General features: G+C 50.7%; 1 protein-coding gene across 1 annotated transcript in view; it reads left to right on the top strand.

Annotated features, from left to right (window-relative positions):
- Positions 1-1,381: 1,381 nt before the first annotated feature.
- btv (dynein cytoplasmic heavy chain beethoven) overlaps positions 1,382-18,139 on the top strand; it is a 72,792-nt gene continuing 56,034 nt past the window's right edge. The window contains exons 1-15 of the mRNA XM_075687580.1: positions 1,382-1,425; positions 1,536-1,773; positions 3,075-3,196; positions 4,131-4,530; positions 5,315-5,490; positions 6,284-6,433; positions 6,867-6,981; positions 8,272-8,439; positions 8,533-8,691; positions 10,119-10,360; positions 11,384-11,513; positions 11,990-12,208; positions 13,091-13,195; positions 16,768-17,012; positions 17,397-17,533. Coding sequence (XP_075543695.1) covers positions 1,382-1,425; positions 1,536-1,773; positions 3,075-3,196; positions 4,131-4,530; positions 5,315-5,490; positions 6,284-6,433; positions 6,867-6,981; positions 8,272-8,439; positions 8,533-8,691; positions 10,119-10,360; positions 11,384-11,513; positions 11,990-12,208; positions 13,091-13,195; positions 16,768-17,012; positions 17,397-17,533 — 2,650 coding nt within the window. The remainder of the gene's footprint in view (positions 1,426-1,535; positions 1,774-3,074; positions 3,197-4,130; positions 4,531-5,314; positions 5,491-6,283; positions 6,434-6,866; positions 6,982-8,271; positions 8,440-8,532; positions 8,692-10,118; positions 10,361-11,383; positions 11,514-11,989; positions 12,209-13,090; positions 13,196-16,767; positions 17,013-17,396; positions 17,534-18,139) is intronic.

The following is an 18,139-nucleotide window of genomic DNA, read 5'->3' as shown; positions in this document are numbered from 1 at the left end:
AAGGAGCGGGGATATGACCGATCCTTGAGGAGTGCCGGTGCTTCCTAGTGTATGTTCGTCGGATGTCATGCTGCCGACCGCGAGGGTGACTGTGCGGCGCGACAGGAAGTCTCTGACGTAGTTGTAGCTTCGCGCACCCAAGTTGAGCTTGTTAATGCGGCTCAGGATTGCTGCATGTGCTACATTGTCAAATGCCTTTTCCAAGTCCAGGCCGAGGATGGCCCGGTTGCCGCTAGTTGGGTCATTGATAATCTCGTGGTAGAGCTGGAGCATGACGTCTTGAGTGGAGCTCAATGGCTCATACCCCTGTGGGCTCGGGAACCTGTAACGCGCCCTTCGAAATCTTCGGGATGGGCCCACGTATGGGGAGTGCTTAATGCCTGCTTCACCTCCGCCGCGGGTCGGCCCGGCATTGCACTACCGTCGGGCCGACCTGCGGGTTAGGTGAAGCACGCATTAAGCACTCCCCATACGTGGGCCGATCCCGCAGATTGTGCAATACTGGACCCACCCACGGCGGAGGTGAAGCAGGCGTTGAGCGCTCAGCATACGTGGGTCCATCCAAAGGTAGCGCAATGCTGGGCAGACCCACGGCGGAGGTGAACCAGGCGTTAAGCACTCCCCATAAGTGGGTGAAGCACTTTGCTTTTCGTTTGAGAGCTTTGACTGTCGTCTGCTCCCGCTGCCATTCCATCTTCACAGAGTGGAATGGTTGTAAATTTTTTCACTCCTTTGGATGGCGGTAGCTAACGGCATCTCCAGCTGCGTGAAGGCCAGTTTTTGCATCGATTCGGTGCCCGCGCGATAAACTCGAGACGAGTTCAGTTGTCACCATCCATTCAACGATCACGCGCATCGCTGTTCCTTTGTTAGTTTAACCTTCCTTGTTTAGACTGATCCAGGGACCAGGAAAGGGATTCGGTTCGTAGTCAGCTGGTCTGTATGCTCTTGGAACGAGTTGAGGCCGGAGAAAACGCCAGTTGCGTTAAGCTTTTTCTTTTGCTTCATTATTTCCTCGAGTCACGGCTCGCCGCAACGCTGGCAGATCCTTGCAAGCATATACCCGCGATATGGGTTAGATAAGGTGAAAAATGTAATAATGCCAAACAGCGTCCATCAGCAGACCCTGCAATAACTGGTAAAACTATAAACAGTATGACTGTCACCTGTAACCTCGTCTGGCTTTTCCCTTTTTGTACAGCACTTTTCGTGCAAAATTGGCAACTGGAAACAAAAGTCGCAAGGAGATGAGAAATTAAGCGACCTACTAAGGGAGAAAGCCAAGGCATTTTCATATGAACATTTGCATAGGAAGAGTTACCTCGAGTTCCCCCCCCCCCCCTCCCGCAAGAAAATCCTGGGTACGTGCCTGGTGCTGCCCATGGGACAAGCAAACATCCTTAAGAGTTTAATATTTTTTAGAGTGTATGCGAGAAGTTTTGTGAATACTGGCCCCTTTGGGGAATACTTTAACGTACAACGACACATTGGAATGAATACCTCGCCACACGGCTCGTCAAACGGCACCGACGCAGGAGCGGGCAGCTGTGCTTCCGTCCGCCGCTGGAGGAAGTACGCTCGCGCTACTACCAGCAGGTCAAGCGATTCCTGGCCCTGCCACTGCACTTCCGCGGCGTCAGTGACGACCTCGCAGTGGACCAGAGCCTCGTGTTCTCGGTCATCGTTGACAGGAACGCGCACCAGTTCGTGGATCTGTACAGGCGCACGCAGCGGCTCTTCGGCTCCGTCCAGGCCTCCGCGGGACGCTTCCAGGTATAGCCGGCACGCCTACACCGTGGGTAAAACGAGGTGTTCCTTGCACAGACATCTGCTCGCGATCACTTCTCTGTCGTACGCTTAAATTAGGCATCTCTTACGTAATTTCGTCAGGGGAATCGTTTCTTAAGGCGTGCCTAGATTCAACGTAATGCACAAACACATCGCAACACAAAAGGAAATTACGTTGCAAAAGGTTCGAACATCCAAGAACCACAGGTGGAAACCCGAATGAACATTATATATTGGGCGCAAGGGCCCCCACTGGGAACGTTGGTGCTGCACTCGCTCTCACGTCGAAAGTGGAATCATGTGACATCCTTTCCCGCGGTAATTTTATCCAGCAATTTAGGAGGTTTATTTTATCTTAATTGTTCATAAGTGTTGCCACTTGTCGCTTAGTAGTACTGACTCGTATTATACCAAAAAAAAAAAAAGTAGCTCGCGGCCTCCTAAATTCTTTTTATAGTGCACTTATAGTGGAATATATCCACCCAAGGCCGGTATATTTGTTCTTATTTTGGTCGGATTGTTCGTTTATAATGCATCAACAAGACTTGCATCTGCGCAAAGGGTGTCAGCGTTCAAAATGCGGCCGGGTTATAGTTGGTGATAACATTTGCCCTAGTTTTAAAAAAAAGTATTTGACTCGTGTTTTTTCTCATCTTTTTGATCATTAGACAAATAAAGATGGCGTTTGCTATATTGCACAATACACACATAAGATAAAATTAAGTAAATATTACAGTACGAAACAGCAATGTGACCATTCCTCACCTTACTTCGTAGTATCGCCCCCCCCCCGCCCCCACTTTTTTTTCAGACGTCTGCGGCTCTTAAAACACAAAATACTGCAAGCTATAATATACTCTATAGTGCATTGGGACACATGCGAACGAGACATGTCTACGCGACACGATACGCTTCCTCGAATACTCAAAAAACTTCCACGCCTACGGAATTTTTTCTTGAACTTGTCTTCCATTTCTCTGTGGCGTGGATGTCCTTGTTCTTCTATTTACGACCTTCCTAGACAGCATGTCGCCCCTAATCGTAAGTTTACCACATTTCTTCTTGCCACTGTAACAAAACTGCGCTGCCTCCTTGTTTTTACGCACCTCGTTTCTTTCTTTGAATTGAACAAGCCACGTCACCTATTCGCCAAATAAAGGAAATACCAATGAACTGTGCGTCGCTCATCGTGCATTTTCTGGCTCTGACGATCTGAAGAAAGTAAGGAAGTCGTCAGTGGCCGCTCAGTCGCACAAGATGAACCGAGTATAGAATACCACTTGCAGGAATGGGTGGCCCTGAGCTCACTGGACCTGCAGGCCTTTGCCGAGGGGCTGTCCCCGGAGGAATGGAAGAACAGCTTTCGTACTGTCAAGGCCAAGTGCCAGGAGTTCGGAAAAGCGTTCCCGTGAGTGCTTGCCGACAACCAACATGTGCATGCGACCTAATGGTAGAGCCGGGGAGACACCGTAAGGTGCTGGAGTGGACGAGACGGAGAAAAATAAGACTCGAAAGGTAGAGAGGTCAGCCAGGGTAACTGTCCGGTTGGCTACTCTGCATGCACTGGGGAAACTCTGCGACGTGAAAAAAAATGTCAGTTTAGCAAGTGCCCACTGCGATAGCAAGGTTTAGTGTTGCGCTTTTTGGACGGTGTTCTGACTGCACTCGGGTCCGACTAATGCGGACGCGACATACGCGGGTGCGCCAAAATTTCTGGCACCCTTAAAAGTTTTAACACGCCGTCTAGGGCCTGTAATGACATCGTGCAAGAGCCACTATGCTGCCCGTTAAGAGATGGGCTAGTAAAATTACGCCACTTTCAGGTTTGAGTACTGATATTGTTCTCTATTTTCAATATTTAATAGTCTGAGAAGATTGGAAATAAAGGCATGCGCTTTGAACGTTATGTTTCATGACGTCTGCTTGTGGGCGAGAAAGTAAGGACCTGGCATGAGAAGCTTCCCTCACATACGGCGTCGATAAGCATATAGCATACATATAACTGAGTATATGCGGAGCCCCACGGCGACGCCGACGACGACGGCGGTGGCGAACATTTTCTTGTAGTGTCCATATAATTGCTGTCGCAATAATAATGCTCACAGCAGGTGTGTCCACCCATAAATAACATCCACTGCCGTTGGCATAGCCAAGTGTAATGCACTGAAATTGACGTCTCCTAATGCGACCGACCACGGATCGGATACGAAGCGAAGAGAGAATAACTCTATAGGAAAAACACGCCGGAAAGGTAAGTTCGCATCGTTCAAAGACGGGCTCGGTTTTGGGTTCCGTAAGCTCTCGACGACGCAATATGAAGGCGGCGGCTGCGTGCTGTGCAGGGACGAGGAGCGCTTCGAGTGCCTGGTGGTGAGCTACGCGCCCGTGCGCTCGCACGTGGACTTCGCTCTCTCCGAGCTCGAGTCGGGACTGGTGCGCGAACTTCGCGCCTCGGTGGCACGCGACGCGGCCGCCGTGCGCTCCTACCTGGAGGCGTCCCTGGACGCGCTCGCCGGCAGCGCCCAGACGGCGGAGGAACTGGCGCAGCTGGGTGCGGCTTTCGGCCGCACCGTGTCCGGCCGCGACCAGGCTACGATCACGTACTCGGCCGCTCGCGACAAGCAGCAGTTGTTGGCACGCTGGTCCCGCCGCGCGCCACCCGCTGACATGGACGGACTACAGCAGCTGTGGGACACCCTGGACGAGAGATTGCACCAGCACAGGGACGTCGTCGCGCACCAGGTGGGGCATAAGGCAGTAACATGCCTGTCTTGACGGTCGAGGCAGCTTGGCGAACGTGCTTGCTAACGTTCTTTTCATGCCAACGCACCATGAATCCTTCGTGAGGCGTCACTATGGGCTGCGCGAAAGTTTTGCAATAGAGAAAGCACGTTAGGCAAACTGTGGCTCACTACTGTATCCGAGATGATACGGCAAAAAATGCTCGGTAAATGTGTGCATTGCAAGTTACGGCACTTTGAATTGGATGGACAAGCCACACGCAACTGTGGACACAGATTTATAAATACACAACAGTACGTGCTGCAGCTTTTGAGACCGTCGGCTGTGCCTAACTCTACAAGTCAGTGGCTTGCATTCTTTGTCGTGGCCATATTCAGTCTTTGGACCAACCAACAATGTGTCTGGGCGCAAAAAACGAGACATACTTCAGCCCGAGTCATTGAGTTCGAGCGTCCTGAGTATACTTTTGTCAGGTCGGAGAATTAACTTAAACTTACAGCGTAAACACCTAAGACGAACCACAAAAGAAAGACGTGACACACACTCAGCGCCAGTGTGTGTCGTGTCTTCCTTCTGTGGTTCGTCTTAGGTGTTTGCGCTGTAAGTTTAAGTTCAGAATTATGTACCAACTAGGCCCAAATGAAGTTTTGCGGAGAATTAGGTTTGAAGCAACGTACAGGGCATGATGGGGCAGTGACAGAAGCGGTTCATTTTCTTGTTACAATGTAGTTGCGCGTTATAACGACGCGGTCTTTACAACCTGTACACACCGGGACCTCTGCAGATGGAAGTGCTGAAGGCCAATGCTTCGGCCCGCCTGGAGAACTTCGAGCAGCTGCGGGAGCGCTTCCTCACCCGCTGGGAACAGGCACGTCCCCGACTGGGCGACGAGGCGGCCAACCTCCTGGGCGAGCTGCGGGCCGAGATGGATGCACTGCAGGACGCACGCAGTCGGCTGGCGTGAGTGCCTTGCTCGCCGGATCGGCGAACGCCGCCGCGTAGGTCCGGACATTCGAGATGATCACCGCGGTGTTATCGGCGTTATAGGCCCGTATTCACCATAGTTATTAAGCTAGAATCGAAACGTTCGCAAGAGAGCATGCCAGATAGTCGTGATGTAGCGCGTATAGTATAAGCGAAGGCTGCCGACCGATGGCAAACAGCACTTACGAACTGAAAGCGTTGTACATTCGATCCCAGTTAATTTGCACCAGACAATGGATTACGCTCGCCAAAAGAACACAGAATCTGGTGCCACAATGCGTAATGCCTATTCTCTTCTTATTTCTGTATCGCTTCGAGCGTTACGCCTCCTACGTTATTATCACTTACAACCTGTCTACCATGGCGGTGCTAAGAATAAAAAGGAATGGGAAAAAATTAAAATATTGCCCTGTACGTATACCTTCCCGAGCGCCCTCATTCCCAGCTTCCTGGATGTACGCCACCATTATAGGCAGATAGACAATCATTCTTAAATGAGCAAACAGTATTACACGTACCTAGTATAGTACCGATACTACGTGGAAATATGTACTTTCCCTTATCATGCCTTCTATTGCGGCAGTTAACTGCGAATGAATGAGGTCCCTCCTGTTGCATACAACGTAACCGTGATCCTAATTTTTTCTTGGTTCGCTATAATGTCGGGAAAAAGAATGTTGTTGCCGAGGTGTCTGTTGCCTCGAGCGTGTTTCGCAAGGCTGCGGTGTGGTGGACACGACAGGAAGCACAAGGCAGCTTGTATGCGCAGGTCAGAAGCGGAGCAACTGGGCCTGGCAGGACCCGGTGAGCTGGTGACGGCCGAGCAGGAACTGCGGGAGGCCGAGGCCGCCTGGGCACTTCGCGAGCAGTTCCGCAAGGAGCTGCAGGAGCTGAGCCAGCAGCAGTGGATCCTCATGAGGCACGTCGGTAGAACAGCTATGGAATAGGAACGTTAGACAACTGGAACCCAAACGAAACGTTCAAACCGCGAAGTGCTGAAACATCAAGAGCTTTTGTCTCACTCACGAGTTTGGTGAACTGAGCCCTCCTGCTTTGAAAAAAAAAAGAAAAGAAAATAAAAGAAAGGTATGGGTACTCTATTATTGTCGGCATGATCGACGGTGACGCGCACCAAAGTGCCAGAGAGTGAGCTTCCAATTACGCTTCCTTATCGAGAAAACGTGCTCGTTGGCACATGTGATTCGCAAGCACGAATTTTTTTTTTGATATTCGGGGTCTCGTCGAGCATAAAAACGTGACTGTCATATCAAAGTTCCGGCGTATCGCGAACAGATGAACTCCTGGAAGAAGACGGTAGACTCTGTTCTTGAACGCCGTTAACCTGCCTGCAGGGGGCAGCTCCATCAGTTGGAGCACTTCCTGGCGGAGTGGGCTCAACGGGCCAAGGATCCTGCCACACCAGCGGTCGTCGCAGCGTCTCTCTACAAGGAAATCGACGCACACAAGGTGGCTGCTTCTCGTCTCGTTTTCGACACCACTGATGACTTGCGCTGAGCAGCAGTGGTTATGTTAATTATAGTATTCATAGGAAATCACTAATGATGCCGTGCTACATGCACTACTCATGACCGTTAGGCTGCGAGATGACCGTGAATTTCAGTATATGCTCATAGTCTAGGTGCAATAATATAATAGCCCTCACTCCACTTTGTCGCATACTTCACTACTATGTCTGGATCGATGTGATACTTGGAATGCTAACGGGGGTATTCGATTCATGTGTGTTCACCTGCTCTGCTAATCTGACGAACTTTAGCAGTCATTTTTTTCCCCTACGATGTCTATGGCAGCACCGCACCGAACAAGTTTTAACAAGAACGTCCTGACTTTTTTTTAAACAGTGCTTACCAGATGCAAACGGCGCTTCCGCGTATGAATCAACGAGCAACATCACGTAGTCCTGTAATAAAGAAAATAAAGAAAAGCAAGCAACCGCGTCCAAAGTCCTCGCTTCCGCTGTATGACGAAGTCCAAACTCAAGTTGATGATCAAGCAAATCTACAGAATCATTTTAAATTTTTTCGCACACGTGGGAGAGCATACTTTTGCAGCTTTCATTTATTCGTGCAGTTCGCTTATGCATGCGCAAATGTAACCTCCAATTCTTATATATATTTTAGCACGTCCTTTGTTATAAAGTCAAAAAACGGCCTAGGGCACAGCACGATTATCATTTCCCCCTCTTTTAGCCGCAGGACCGCTGATGTAGCACAGGGCACTGATATTTACAAAATAGCGAATGGAAGTCGCTTCCAAACTGAGTGCATATTTTGTGGCCTGTCTCAGCGATGACATCGCTCTCATGTGTTGTCTGCTAAACCACATAAAAAAAAATACTTGTTCTTGCATAAAGACATCGAGGAAAATTTGCTCATTTGCTTTAAATACACACAGTCGCTTCACTCGAAACAAGTCATTTCACGCTCTGCATACACATTCTTCGTGCTGTAGTGAGCGGCGCTGTGTACTGCACTTGCTGCTTGCTGCCATCCAAATTATACTTTTTGGAGCTAACGGTAACCGTGGCCGCTACGGGTGCAAAGGAGGCACTGAATAACTCTTGCACGTGTTGAAACAAGGGCAACGATTTTCCAGCGGTTCATTTTCGATGGTTCGCCGTTTTCGCGCCGTTTCGTCAGTGGTCAGAGCGGCGTTCTTCCCACGTTATAATACCATAACACAAGCCCAGGTCAACAAGAGTGAATTCAGCTGACTCGCATCGAACTCAACACGCAGGCAGCGATGGCCGTGCTACCACTGTGCCGCGGGGAGGCCTTCTCGGCACAACACTGGGCCGAGCTGTTCCAGTTGGCCGAGGCGACTGGCAGGCCGCTGGAAGAACTGCGCCTGTCGCACCTGCTCGCCGTCGCGCCCAAGCTGGCCACCAAGAAAGCTCAGCTCCAGGTACGGTGGCCCTTCAGTGACAGCGTTAACTGTGCACCGACGCCATTTGCACTCTGTGCCTACTCCTGAACTTGTCCGTTTGCCGCTGCGCAGGACTTGAACAGCAGAGCCCGCTCGGAGGCGAACATACGGACCATCCTGAGCGAGCTCGACGTGTGGGGAAGCACGGCACGGTTTTCCCTGGTGGACCACACTGATTCCGCAGGCAACCACATGATGATCGTGCAAGAATGGGCCCAAGTGCTGGGAAAGGTGCGATGTCCCGCCTTCTTCACATGCTAAGTGAGCCGTACCGTTCGCGCACTGCCAGCTGGCGCGGAATGACACATTTTACATTTTATCGCACCGTTCCGATGTTCTTTGTTTCCTATGACACATGCGAAACGTTTTGTCTTTGCTCACAGCTGGAGCGGATCCAGTTTAAGAAGCCAGTTTATAGTTGAAGGGCGAAAGCCGTGTGCTGGCGAAGGGGCTTGCTTTCGCACTGTGCCTAACAACACTACCATCACTATCAATTATTGGAATAATCATTACAATGATATCATTACGACATTTACTACCGTAATCATCATCAGCCTATCATAGCACATGTTCTGATACAATACGCCGATCTCTTATCGTAAAGCGGTAACGGTCTCGCTAGAACACCACGTTTTATGGCCGCAGTCTTTGTGTTGTACTGATAGCGTCACAAATCGGCAGAAGGAACAGTAACATGTGGTGTTTAGTACGACATGCCAAGAATCGTTCATTTTAGGACGATCCCGACGAATGTTCTTGTGCTTTTTTTCAGCCAGCCCACACGTTGGGAAAGCTTGCACCGCGATTGAGAGGAAGGCACTTAGGTTAACTACTGCTGGTTACCCTGTAAAGCATACAAAACCCTTTTGTCTCTTGCGTCGGTTGGCTTCGTTTACGAATTCCCTCTGTCTTGTGGAAAACCCTACATTAGGCAGACTGGCACCTGCGTGAACGAGCGCGTACGCCAGCACAATAATATTCTAAAGGGAAAGCCTACCTCCTATCTTCCAGCATGCTATAAAACACGAGAATGTAAGCCTTTAGAACTAAGATCATTCGTAATCACGAAGGAAAACAAGCTCGGGAACTTGCGGAAGCCTTTCGCATACAAAGGATGCGCGATGATTGCCTATCGGAGCCGTATATCTCTTTGTTAGATTACGAGACGCAAATGCATAATTTACCCGCCGCGGTTGCTCAGTGGCTATGGTGTTGGGCTGCTCAGCACGAGGTCGCGGAATCGAATCCCGGCCACGGCGGGCACATTTTTATGGAGGCGAAATGCGAAAACGCCCGTGTACTTAGATTTAAGTCCACGTTAAAGAACCCCAGGTGGTCTAAATTTCGGGAGTCCTCCACTACGGCGTGCCTCATAATCAGAAAGTGGTTTTGGCACGTAAAGCCCCATAATTTAATTTTAATGCTTAATTAAGTATTCCATGCAATCTAATGACACGCGCGCGTGGATGGCATTTTCCTTTTTCCGCGTTTCTTTTTTTGTAATAGACTTAAGTTGTTAGACAGCGCTCTTCCGGTATCCTTCCTTTTCGTGTTGCCGTCGATTCCTGCGCTGATTCTAAGAATGCATCAATTCCTATTCGCCCAACTTTCCACTTTACTGCTCTTAAGCTCCTGCGCGTGCGGTTGCGACCGCACAGGTCGGCGAACTGCAGCTTCTGGTGCACTCCCTGGCCGAAGCGTGCCGTGGTGGGGGATCCAGCGCCGGCCTGGCGGATGGTGCTGCCCTGTGGGAGGAGCGGCTGGCACGCCTGGAGCCCGCGCTGCGTGGCCTTCAGCGCGTGCAGCAGCAGTGGCTGCAGCTGGAGCCGCTCCTGGGCCCCCCACGCTCCCTGCTTCCCGACCAGGCACCCCGGTTCGAGGCCGCTAGCCGGCAACTGAGGTACCTAACGAGCCGTTGCTGCGGGCACGTCTTTCCACAGCATTTGGACGGCTACTAAATAGAGCAGGTGCCTCAAACTTGTGACGTCAGACATAGCGCTGCGTACACGCTACATGGATCATCGTGAGCCATACAATGACATGTTCGGCTGGTGAGAGTATAGTGGCAGAAGATCTCGGCAATTGAAATTCGTAATGAGATTAGTGTTCAAGAAGGTCAGGTTAGCTACATTTAAACGCCTCGCGGGCACCACGTCTCTCACTCTTGGAATAGAGCAACACGCACCGTACTTTGCGTCTGAGCGTGGCACTACGCGTGAATTCCCGATACTTCTTGAAGGTATCAGGGGCATTTGAGAAATTATACCCTTAAGCGCACTTACCTGGGGCTTCAGGGCTGAGTAACGTTATAATGAATCTCGCGTGAACGCGGTGCTTAAACAATCTTTAACGTTTCAAGAAAACGTTTTGGTAATGAAGTCTAAGATGCTAACAAACTTACGATCATAAGGGTGTAAACTCCTAAAAAATGAAGCGCCATGCAACAGTGACGGCACAAGAAACAAAGACAGGACAAGGAGCCCTGTCCTGTCTTTGATCCTTGTGCCGTCACTGTTGGCGCTTCATTTTTTGAAAGCTATGCACCAACTAGCCTTACCACGTGTTTTATAAACTCCCGATGAGCCGTCTGCCATCACAAAACGCTAAATTCACTCACCGCGAACAATTGCGGTGTGCAAAAAAGCCGGAAGTGATCATTTCAGGTCACACAGCTGTTAGCATTACGGATATAGGCTAGTTTCGTGGTGCGATGCCTGGACATCCATCCAGGCCATTAGCAGGGAGTCCGCGACAACGGATTGGAAAGAACTAGTGGTAAACAGATGAATGCGCCCCAACAGCACGCCTCTATTGAAAACCCTATGTCGTGATCCAAGTGGTGTAGCTCTACATTCGCTTCAGTTATCTCCTAAGTAACGTGGTAATGCGCAGTGTGGTGCCCATAAGTAGCGCACCTTCGTAGGGCCCTGATGGCGGCCGTGGCTCGGGACGAGAGAATCGTGCTCGTGGGCAGCACGGCCGAGACGCAGGCCCTGGACACCCTGGCCGACCAGCTGGGCCGGTGCCAGAGGGCGCTGCACCAACACATGGAGGTGCGATTTCGATTTGCTTCTCTTGAGAAATGACAAACCATTTTGCCTCGCTTTCTGTGGAGCATCGAATAAACGACAAAAATGTGACAAGCGCTTCGCGCAACAGTCTCGGAGGAACTCAAAATAAAACAGTGGGAAAAGAGGCCGACGCGAAACCTGATGCGGATATCAGTCTATTTAATGGCTTTAAGTCAAGAATAAATCTGAAATAAGCGCTAGAATGCTAGTGAGATGTTTCCCCTAAGGGTGACAATCCTTGACTCATAAAGTCGTCGGTAAAGTTTACTTGCTAGCCGGTATTTTTGTGGCGTACTAGTCCCTGTCCTTGTTTCTTTCTACGATCATTCCACAAATACCCCGTCACTCCGTCAGGACAATGGTACACTGAGCGTGCTTGAACCAATCAATTACTTAACGTTGAGATGCGGTAGATTGTCGGAGTTGGCCCGCCTGCAGCTTCTTGCAACCGTACGCAGGACAAGCGTAGCCGCTTCCCTCGATTTTACTTTCTGGGTGACGAGGACCTGTTGGAGGTGCTGGGCAATCGTCCAAGCGCGGTGGAACCGCACCTGCGCAAGCTGTTCGCTGCCGTCCACCGCGTCGAGTGGGGCGACGACTGCGTCACAGCGGTGCTTTCGCCCGAGGGAGAGAAGCTCGTTCTCAGCCGGCCAGTGAAGCTGACACCGGACCCGGAGGTCAGCGTCTCAAACTCGCTTGCACTGCTTGACAAAAAGTTTGTCACGTGGTTGACCACGGGAGCCCAGTGACCACATGTGCTATCATCGTCGACACGATTTTTAGTGTTTAGTTTCGCATAACACTTACCTTTCAAGGTAAATGCCCGAGGAGCACATCTTAAGTATTTGAGTTGTTAAAAGTCATAGATAAATCCACTAGCCATATGAAAGTGCTTACGTCGAGATCTTCGCGTGCTTTGAAAAAAGAACAAAAAAGCATCAGAATGTTCATTCCTTTACATTGAGTGTAGTTATACGTAAGTAAGAAAACGCTGCAATGCCCTTGCGCTAGAATGCAGGCTAGTTGTAAACGTCGGCCACATTTGGAGGCGAAGGTTGCAGTGTATAAAGGCGTTTCATCGGTATTGAACAAGACAACACAGTATTTACAGCCATCCTTAATTGTAATAAATTAAATAAGAGCAATAAAAGAAATAGTTCGTGTTGCCTTTGTAAGGCAGCGTGCTGAACATATGCGGTTGTTTAAATGCTGACCGGTAATTACAAATATTTTCGGGCCTCATGTCGATACAGTCCTATCTGAAACCACGTCGTTGTTGAACGCGTATTTGTGTCACGATGATTTTAATGTAATGATTATTCTTTTACGTGGCAGCACCCCAAGTTAAGGCACTGCAAACGATTGGAAAGCTTAAATGGAAGCGGACATGTCAACGCCAGTCCGCTCATGTCGATTACCGCCGGAAGTCAGCGCTCAGATTTAACTCCGTGCGATATGCAACTCAACTCGAATCAAGATATTTCTTGCGCACTTCCGACAAGCTTGAGTCAGTCTAAATTAAGTGCCTGACCGTTTGTTGTACGTCGGGGCCCTTCCAGGTTTGGCTTGGTGATCTGAGCCAGGAGATCCGGTCCACGTTGCAAGCATTGCTACGGGACAGTATTGCAAGCCCTGGTCCAGACTCCTCGCTCTATCCAGCCCAGGTATGCTCATTGCGCTAGCTGACACCAGCGTTTTACGTCTAGATGCACACACGCAGGTAGGCAAATGCGATCGGCTGCAAGCATATAAATGCACGTTCCTCGCATGCACACGCATGCCTATGCGCAGCTACCTCCCTGTCATATCGACGTTGCGAATTCGCAGAAAGTCAGTGCACTGATTGATACTGTTACGTGTAGCTGACGTACGAGTCTACAATATATTTACACGTAGACAAGCGGTGGCAATGATGGCGACGCTATATCAAGCGGTGGCCACGTCGTCTTCCTTCTCCTCAGTGCAGCCACACTGTGGCGGCTGTTCCGTAGCATCATCCCGGGAAGTAGAAGCGCCGTCCCGGTGCTTAATCTACACATCCGCGGCGAAAGGTGTGTGATATGGCTTTAGTCTCGCCACGTGAACGATGTCACTTGCAGCCGACGATGACGCTGAGAGGCTGGCGGGGATGACTTCATACGTGACATCGGTCACTTGAGCACCACACGGTATGGGCCAGTGTAGCGGGACAGCAGCTTTTCGGAAAGGCCCACACGTCGAATGGGGGACCAGAGAAGCACCAGAGAACCCGGAGTAAATTGTACGTCGCGATGGTGGCTTTGTTTGTCCCCATAAAAGAAAAAGAAAGAAGAAGAAAGTGGGGAAGCCCGCACCACCAGCTAGGTATGGCAGGCAATCATAGAGGCGTCTCTGATGCTCCTGCGAGGCCTCGAGACGGGTGCGGGCGAGCTGGCAAGCGTGGTCGGCGTGTGCGATCGCGTCGCGGGCGTAGTCAGTGGTTGAACGTGTGGCCGAGGGCAACAATGTTTCCAAGGGCAACGCGGGTTCTCGGCCATATAGGAGATAGAATGGTGAATAGCCGGCGGTGTCGTGACGCGATGAATTATACGCGAACGTCACATATGGTAAGTGAAGATCCCAGTCGTGGTGGTCGGTCGCGACGTACTTGGATAGCATGTCGGTGATGGTCCGGTTGAGGCGCTCCGTGAGGCCGTTGGTTTGTGGGTGGTAGGACGTGCTGAACTTGTGCTTAGTCGAGCAGGAGCGGAGGATGTCCTCGACGACTGCCGACAGGAAGCTGCGGCCACGGTCAGTGAGTAATTGGCGCGGGGCACCGTGCACTAAAATGATGTCATAGAGCAGAAAGTTAGCAACGTCAGTAGCACAACTTGTCGGGAGGGCTCTGGTGATTGCGTACCGCGTAGCATAATCAGTAGCGACGGCGACCCATTTATTTCCGGAGCCCGAGAGAGGGAACGGTCCAAGAAGGTCTAGACCAACACGGAAAAAGGGTTCCGGTGGGATGTCGATCGGCTGAAGACATCCAGCTGGAGGTGTGGAGGGCTTCTTCCGGCGCTGACAGGGCTCACAAGCGGCAACGTAGCGCCGCACGGAGCGAGCGAGACCCGGCCAAAAGAAGCGACGGCGTACACGGTCGTATGTGCGCGAGACGCCCAAGTGTCCAGCCACGGGAGCGTCGTGAAGTTGTTGGAGGACAGTCGACCGCAAGTGGGATGGAATTACGAGCAGAAGGTCACGGCCGTGTGGATCGAGATTGCGGCGGTATAGTGTCCCTTCCTTAAGGAGAAACATCCGGAGAGAGGCGTCGCCAGGCGTTGACTCCAGATGGTCGATGAGGGCTCGTAAGGAAGGATCGCGGCGTTGCTCATTGCCGATTTCGAGCAACTCGGACACAGAGAAAACGCAAGTGATGGTGTCCGCATCAGCCGTGTCGTCGACGGGGTAGCGGGACAAACAATCGGCATCCTGGTGCAAGCGTCCCGTCTTGTATACCACGGAGAAGGTATATTCTTGCAGGCGTAACGCCCAGCGAGCGAGTCGTCCCGTGGGGTCCTTGAGCGAGGATAGCCAGCAGAGCGCGTGGTGATCAGTGATGACACAGAAGGGGCGTCCGTACAAGTATGGGCGAAACTTGGCAACAGCCCACACAAGAGCTAGGCTAGGGCTTTCTTGGCATTGACTTGACGACCGAAGGGATTGCCAAAAAGGTCGCGGAGCTTCTCTTTGAAGAGATCCCAGCTCGAGATCTCCTCTTCGTGAGTCTGGAACCATGCAAGTGGAGCTCCGTCGAGGTAGAAAACAACGTTCGCGAGCATAATAGTCGAATCCCACCTGTGACTGGTGCTGACACGTTCGTATAAGCGGAGCCAGTCGTCAACATCAGGACTGCCGACTCCGTTGAAAACATCAGGATCCCGAGGTGGGGAAATGGCGACGTAGGTCGGGGCTGCAGGCGGAGACGGTGCGTAGAGGAAGTTGCACTGTCGCCGTGGCGACCGCTGCGAAGCTCCATGACGGGTACGGGGAACGTCCACCTCCACCAAATTAATGTTACGTGTAGCTGACGTACGAGTCTACAATATATTTACACGTAGACAAGCGGTGGCAATGATGGCGACGCTATATCAAGCGGTGGCCACGTCGTCTTCCTTCTCCTCAGTGCAGCCACACTGTGGCGGCTGTTCCGTAGCAATACTAACGGAGAATCACGATATCGAAAGCAGTGACCTTCCACTATGGAAAAGGTGGAGAATGTGAGTTTGCACCTTGCGAGGGGAGGGGCAAGACCCGGCGTCGAGGAACGGGGCGTCCGGCTTGGTGCGCAGTTGTGTTAACTGGATATCGGACGTTAAGAAGTCATGCCGCCATCGAAGGTGAAATTCATTGAGGCGCGTTTCTCCCAAAAAGGTAGCAGTCACGAATACCAAGAAATGGGTAGAGAATTCTAGGTGTTTCGTTTATATCGAGACAATAATTTCACTCTGTTTATGCTCGGGATGAAATAACAGATAATAAAATTGTAAGAAAGGACATTGCTATGCCGCTGTCATCGGCATCTGCACCTCCGTTTGTCGCGTGAAGTGTCCAGTCAGCTATGGCATTTGAAAAAAAAAAGTGAATAAGGGAAAGGAGTTGGCACCTAGTCAATCTGTAGAACACTGCACACAAAGTGCGGATGTTGTTACTCTTTTCTCTTGCCATTATCATCTAAAAAAACGCTGAGCTAATGTCACGACACCTCTAAACTTTAATTCTATGTTTCCCTCTACTACGGCCTCTTAAGCCGGTGCACTATGGTCCGAGTTAAGAGACCGTAGTTTAGAGTGTCCTTGTGTATAATGTCCCTTCTACACGCACTCAGTGCACTCCTGCATTTTTTTCTATTTCTATTCCCCTTTCCCCACCCCCAGTGTAGGGTAGCAAACCGGGTGCTCGTCTGGTTGACCTCCCTGCCTTTCCTGTCCTTGCTCTCTCTCTCTCTCTCTCTCTCTTTACTACGGTAACTGCCAGACTTATTGTGTGAGCAACGACCCGTTTGTTTAGTCTTTGGGCGCGTGTGTTGTTGATGATTTTGGCTACCCTGAGGTATGTAGTCGTCGATGCTGATACGATCAGGAAGTAATTGTCAAAACATTAGTGCTTTGCTGGTGAGCACTACAAGGAGAAAACGGTGAACAAATATTAAGTAGTGGTTCTGCGGGTTTCCGCAGAACTACTACGTCGAATATTAAGTACGTGCTGAATTGGTGGTCAGGTGGTGTGCCTGGCCGAGTGGATTCGGTTCACGGAAGCGTGCGAGGCCGCCCTGGACTCTGGGCGGTTGGCTCAGCTCCTGGACGAGGTACGCTCGCAGCTGTCCCTCCTGGCGGCCGCGGGAGCGCAGATGGGCTCTCTGCACGCGCTGCTGATCGACGCCATTCACCGACTGGCCATCGTCGAGGAACTCAGTGCCCGCGATGTGCGCTCGGTTCACGACTGGCACTGGCAGAAGCAACTTAGGTATGCTCTCCGGTCGGCAAGCGACGTTTACGTCAGGCTGAGCGAGCCCAAGACAGGTGCCCGTAACATATTACTTCAAACGTCACTGCTTAAATTATACTCAATGATAAACGGCTCCTAAATTTTGAAATTTTATTTAACGTGTGCAAGCCAAACGCAAACACTGAAAGGGGTATTACTATAATAGAGGCTTTACTGCTCTATACAATATGCATTCTGCGTTGACTCAATGTGCATTCATCAGCAACGGTCTCGGAACCTAAGTGACGCTCCCAGCATATGCGGTTGTCACACAAGCTCCGGTATATTAGTGCGGTTTTAAGGACACGATGAGACGCACGTGTCTTCTTCGCAGCAGTGTAATACAATGCTGCCCTGCTGCAGGTTCTATCTGCGCGACGGACGGGCTGTTGTTAAAATGGTAGACGCAACTTTCGACTACACGTACGAGTACCAGGGCAGCGCTCCCCGACTTGTGTACACGGCTCTCACCCACAAATGTTTCGTCAGTCTGACTCAAGGTGAGTTCTTCTTGAGCTGCACTGAAGGCAGCCCGTGTTCCATCTGCCAGTGCGATTTACCTTTGACGGGCGGCTGCTTAGCCACAACTTATGCCCGGACAGAGCTTCCTTTAGGGTGATTTCACACTTCTCACATTTCACGTTGCGCTCACTAAACAATAGTACGCGTACTCAGCGCATCTATATTATTGAGGTTGGATCCCCTAGGTTTTCTTGTGCACGCCAGAGACGCCAATCATATGTATAGACACACCCAGATTCTTACTACGTCAGGTGCAAAGTGCGTATCATATTACAATGCACATTTACATTCACCATATAAGAAGCCACGTTAACAGTATTTGGTTCAGACAAGCTATAGGTATCTGGTGGTTATACTATGCACCCTCTTCGAGACATTGTCTCCTGACTGATCTTCATTTTCCTCAGAGTTTGGACACACAGACACGCTGACAGGCGGACAACCGGACATGCGGACACGTACATCCGCATGTGCGCTTTCAAGAGGCAGCAAAGCGAGAGAGATACTTTATTAATATACTTCGAGCGGCGTCGTGGGCAAAAGACGGGCACTGAAAATGATTTCTTTTAGAATGTTTTATAAGG

The sequence above is a fragment of the Dermacentor variabilis genome, chromosome 4, assembly GCF_050947875.1.
Source record: "Dermacentor variabilis isolate Ectoservices chromosome 4, ASM5094787v1, whole genome shotgun sequence".
NCBI lineage: Eukaryota > Metazoa > Arthropoda > Arachnida > Ixodida > Ixodidae > Dermacentor > Dermacentor variabilis.
The sequence above is the reverse complement of the archived record's forward strand: the minus strand, read 5'-3'. Positions and strand labels throughout refer to the sequence as shown.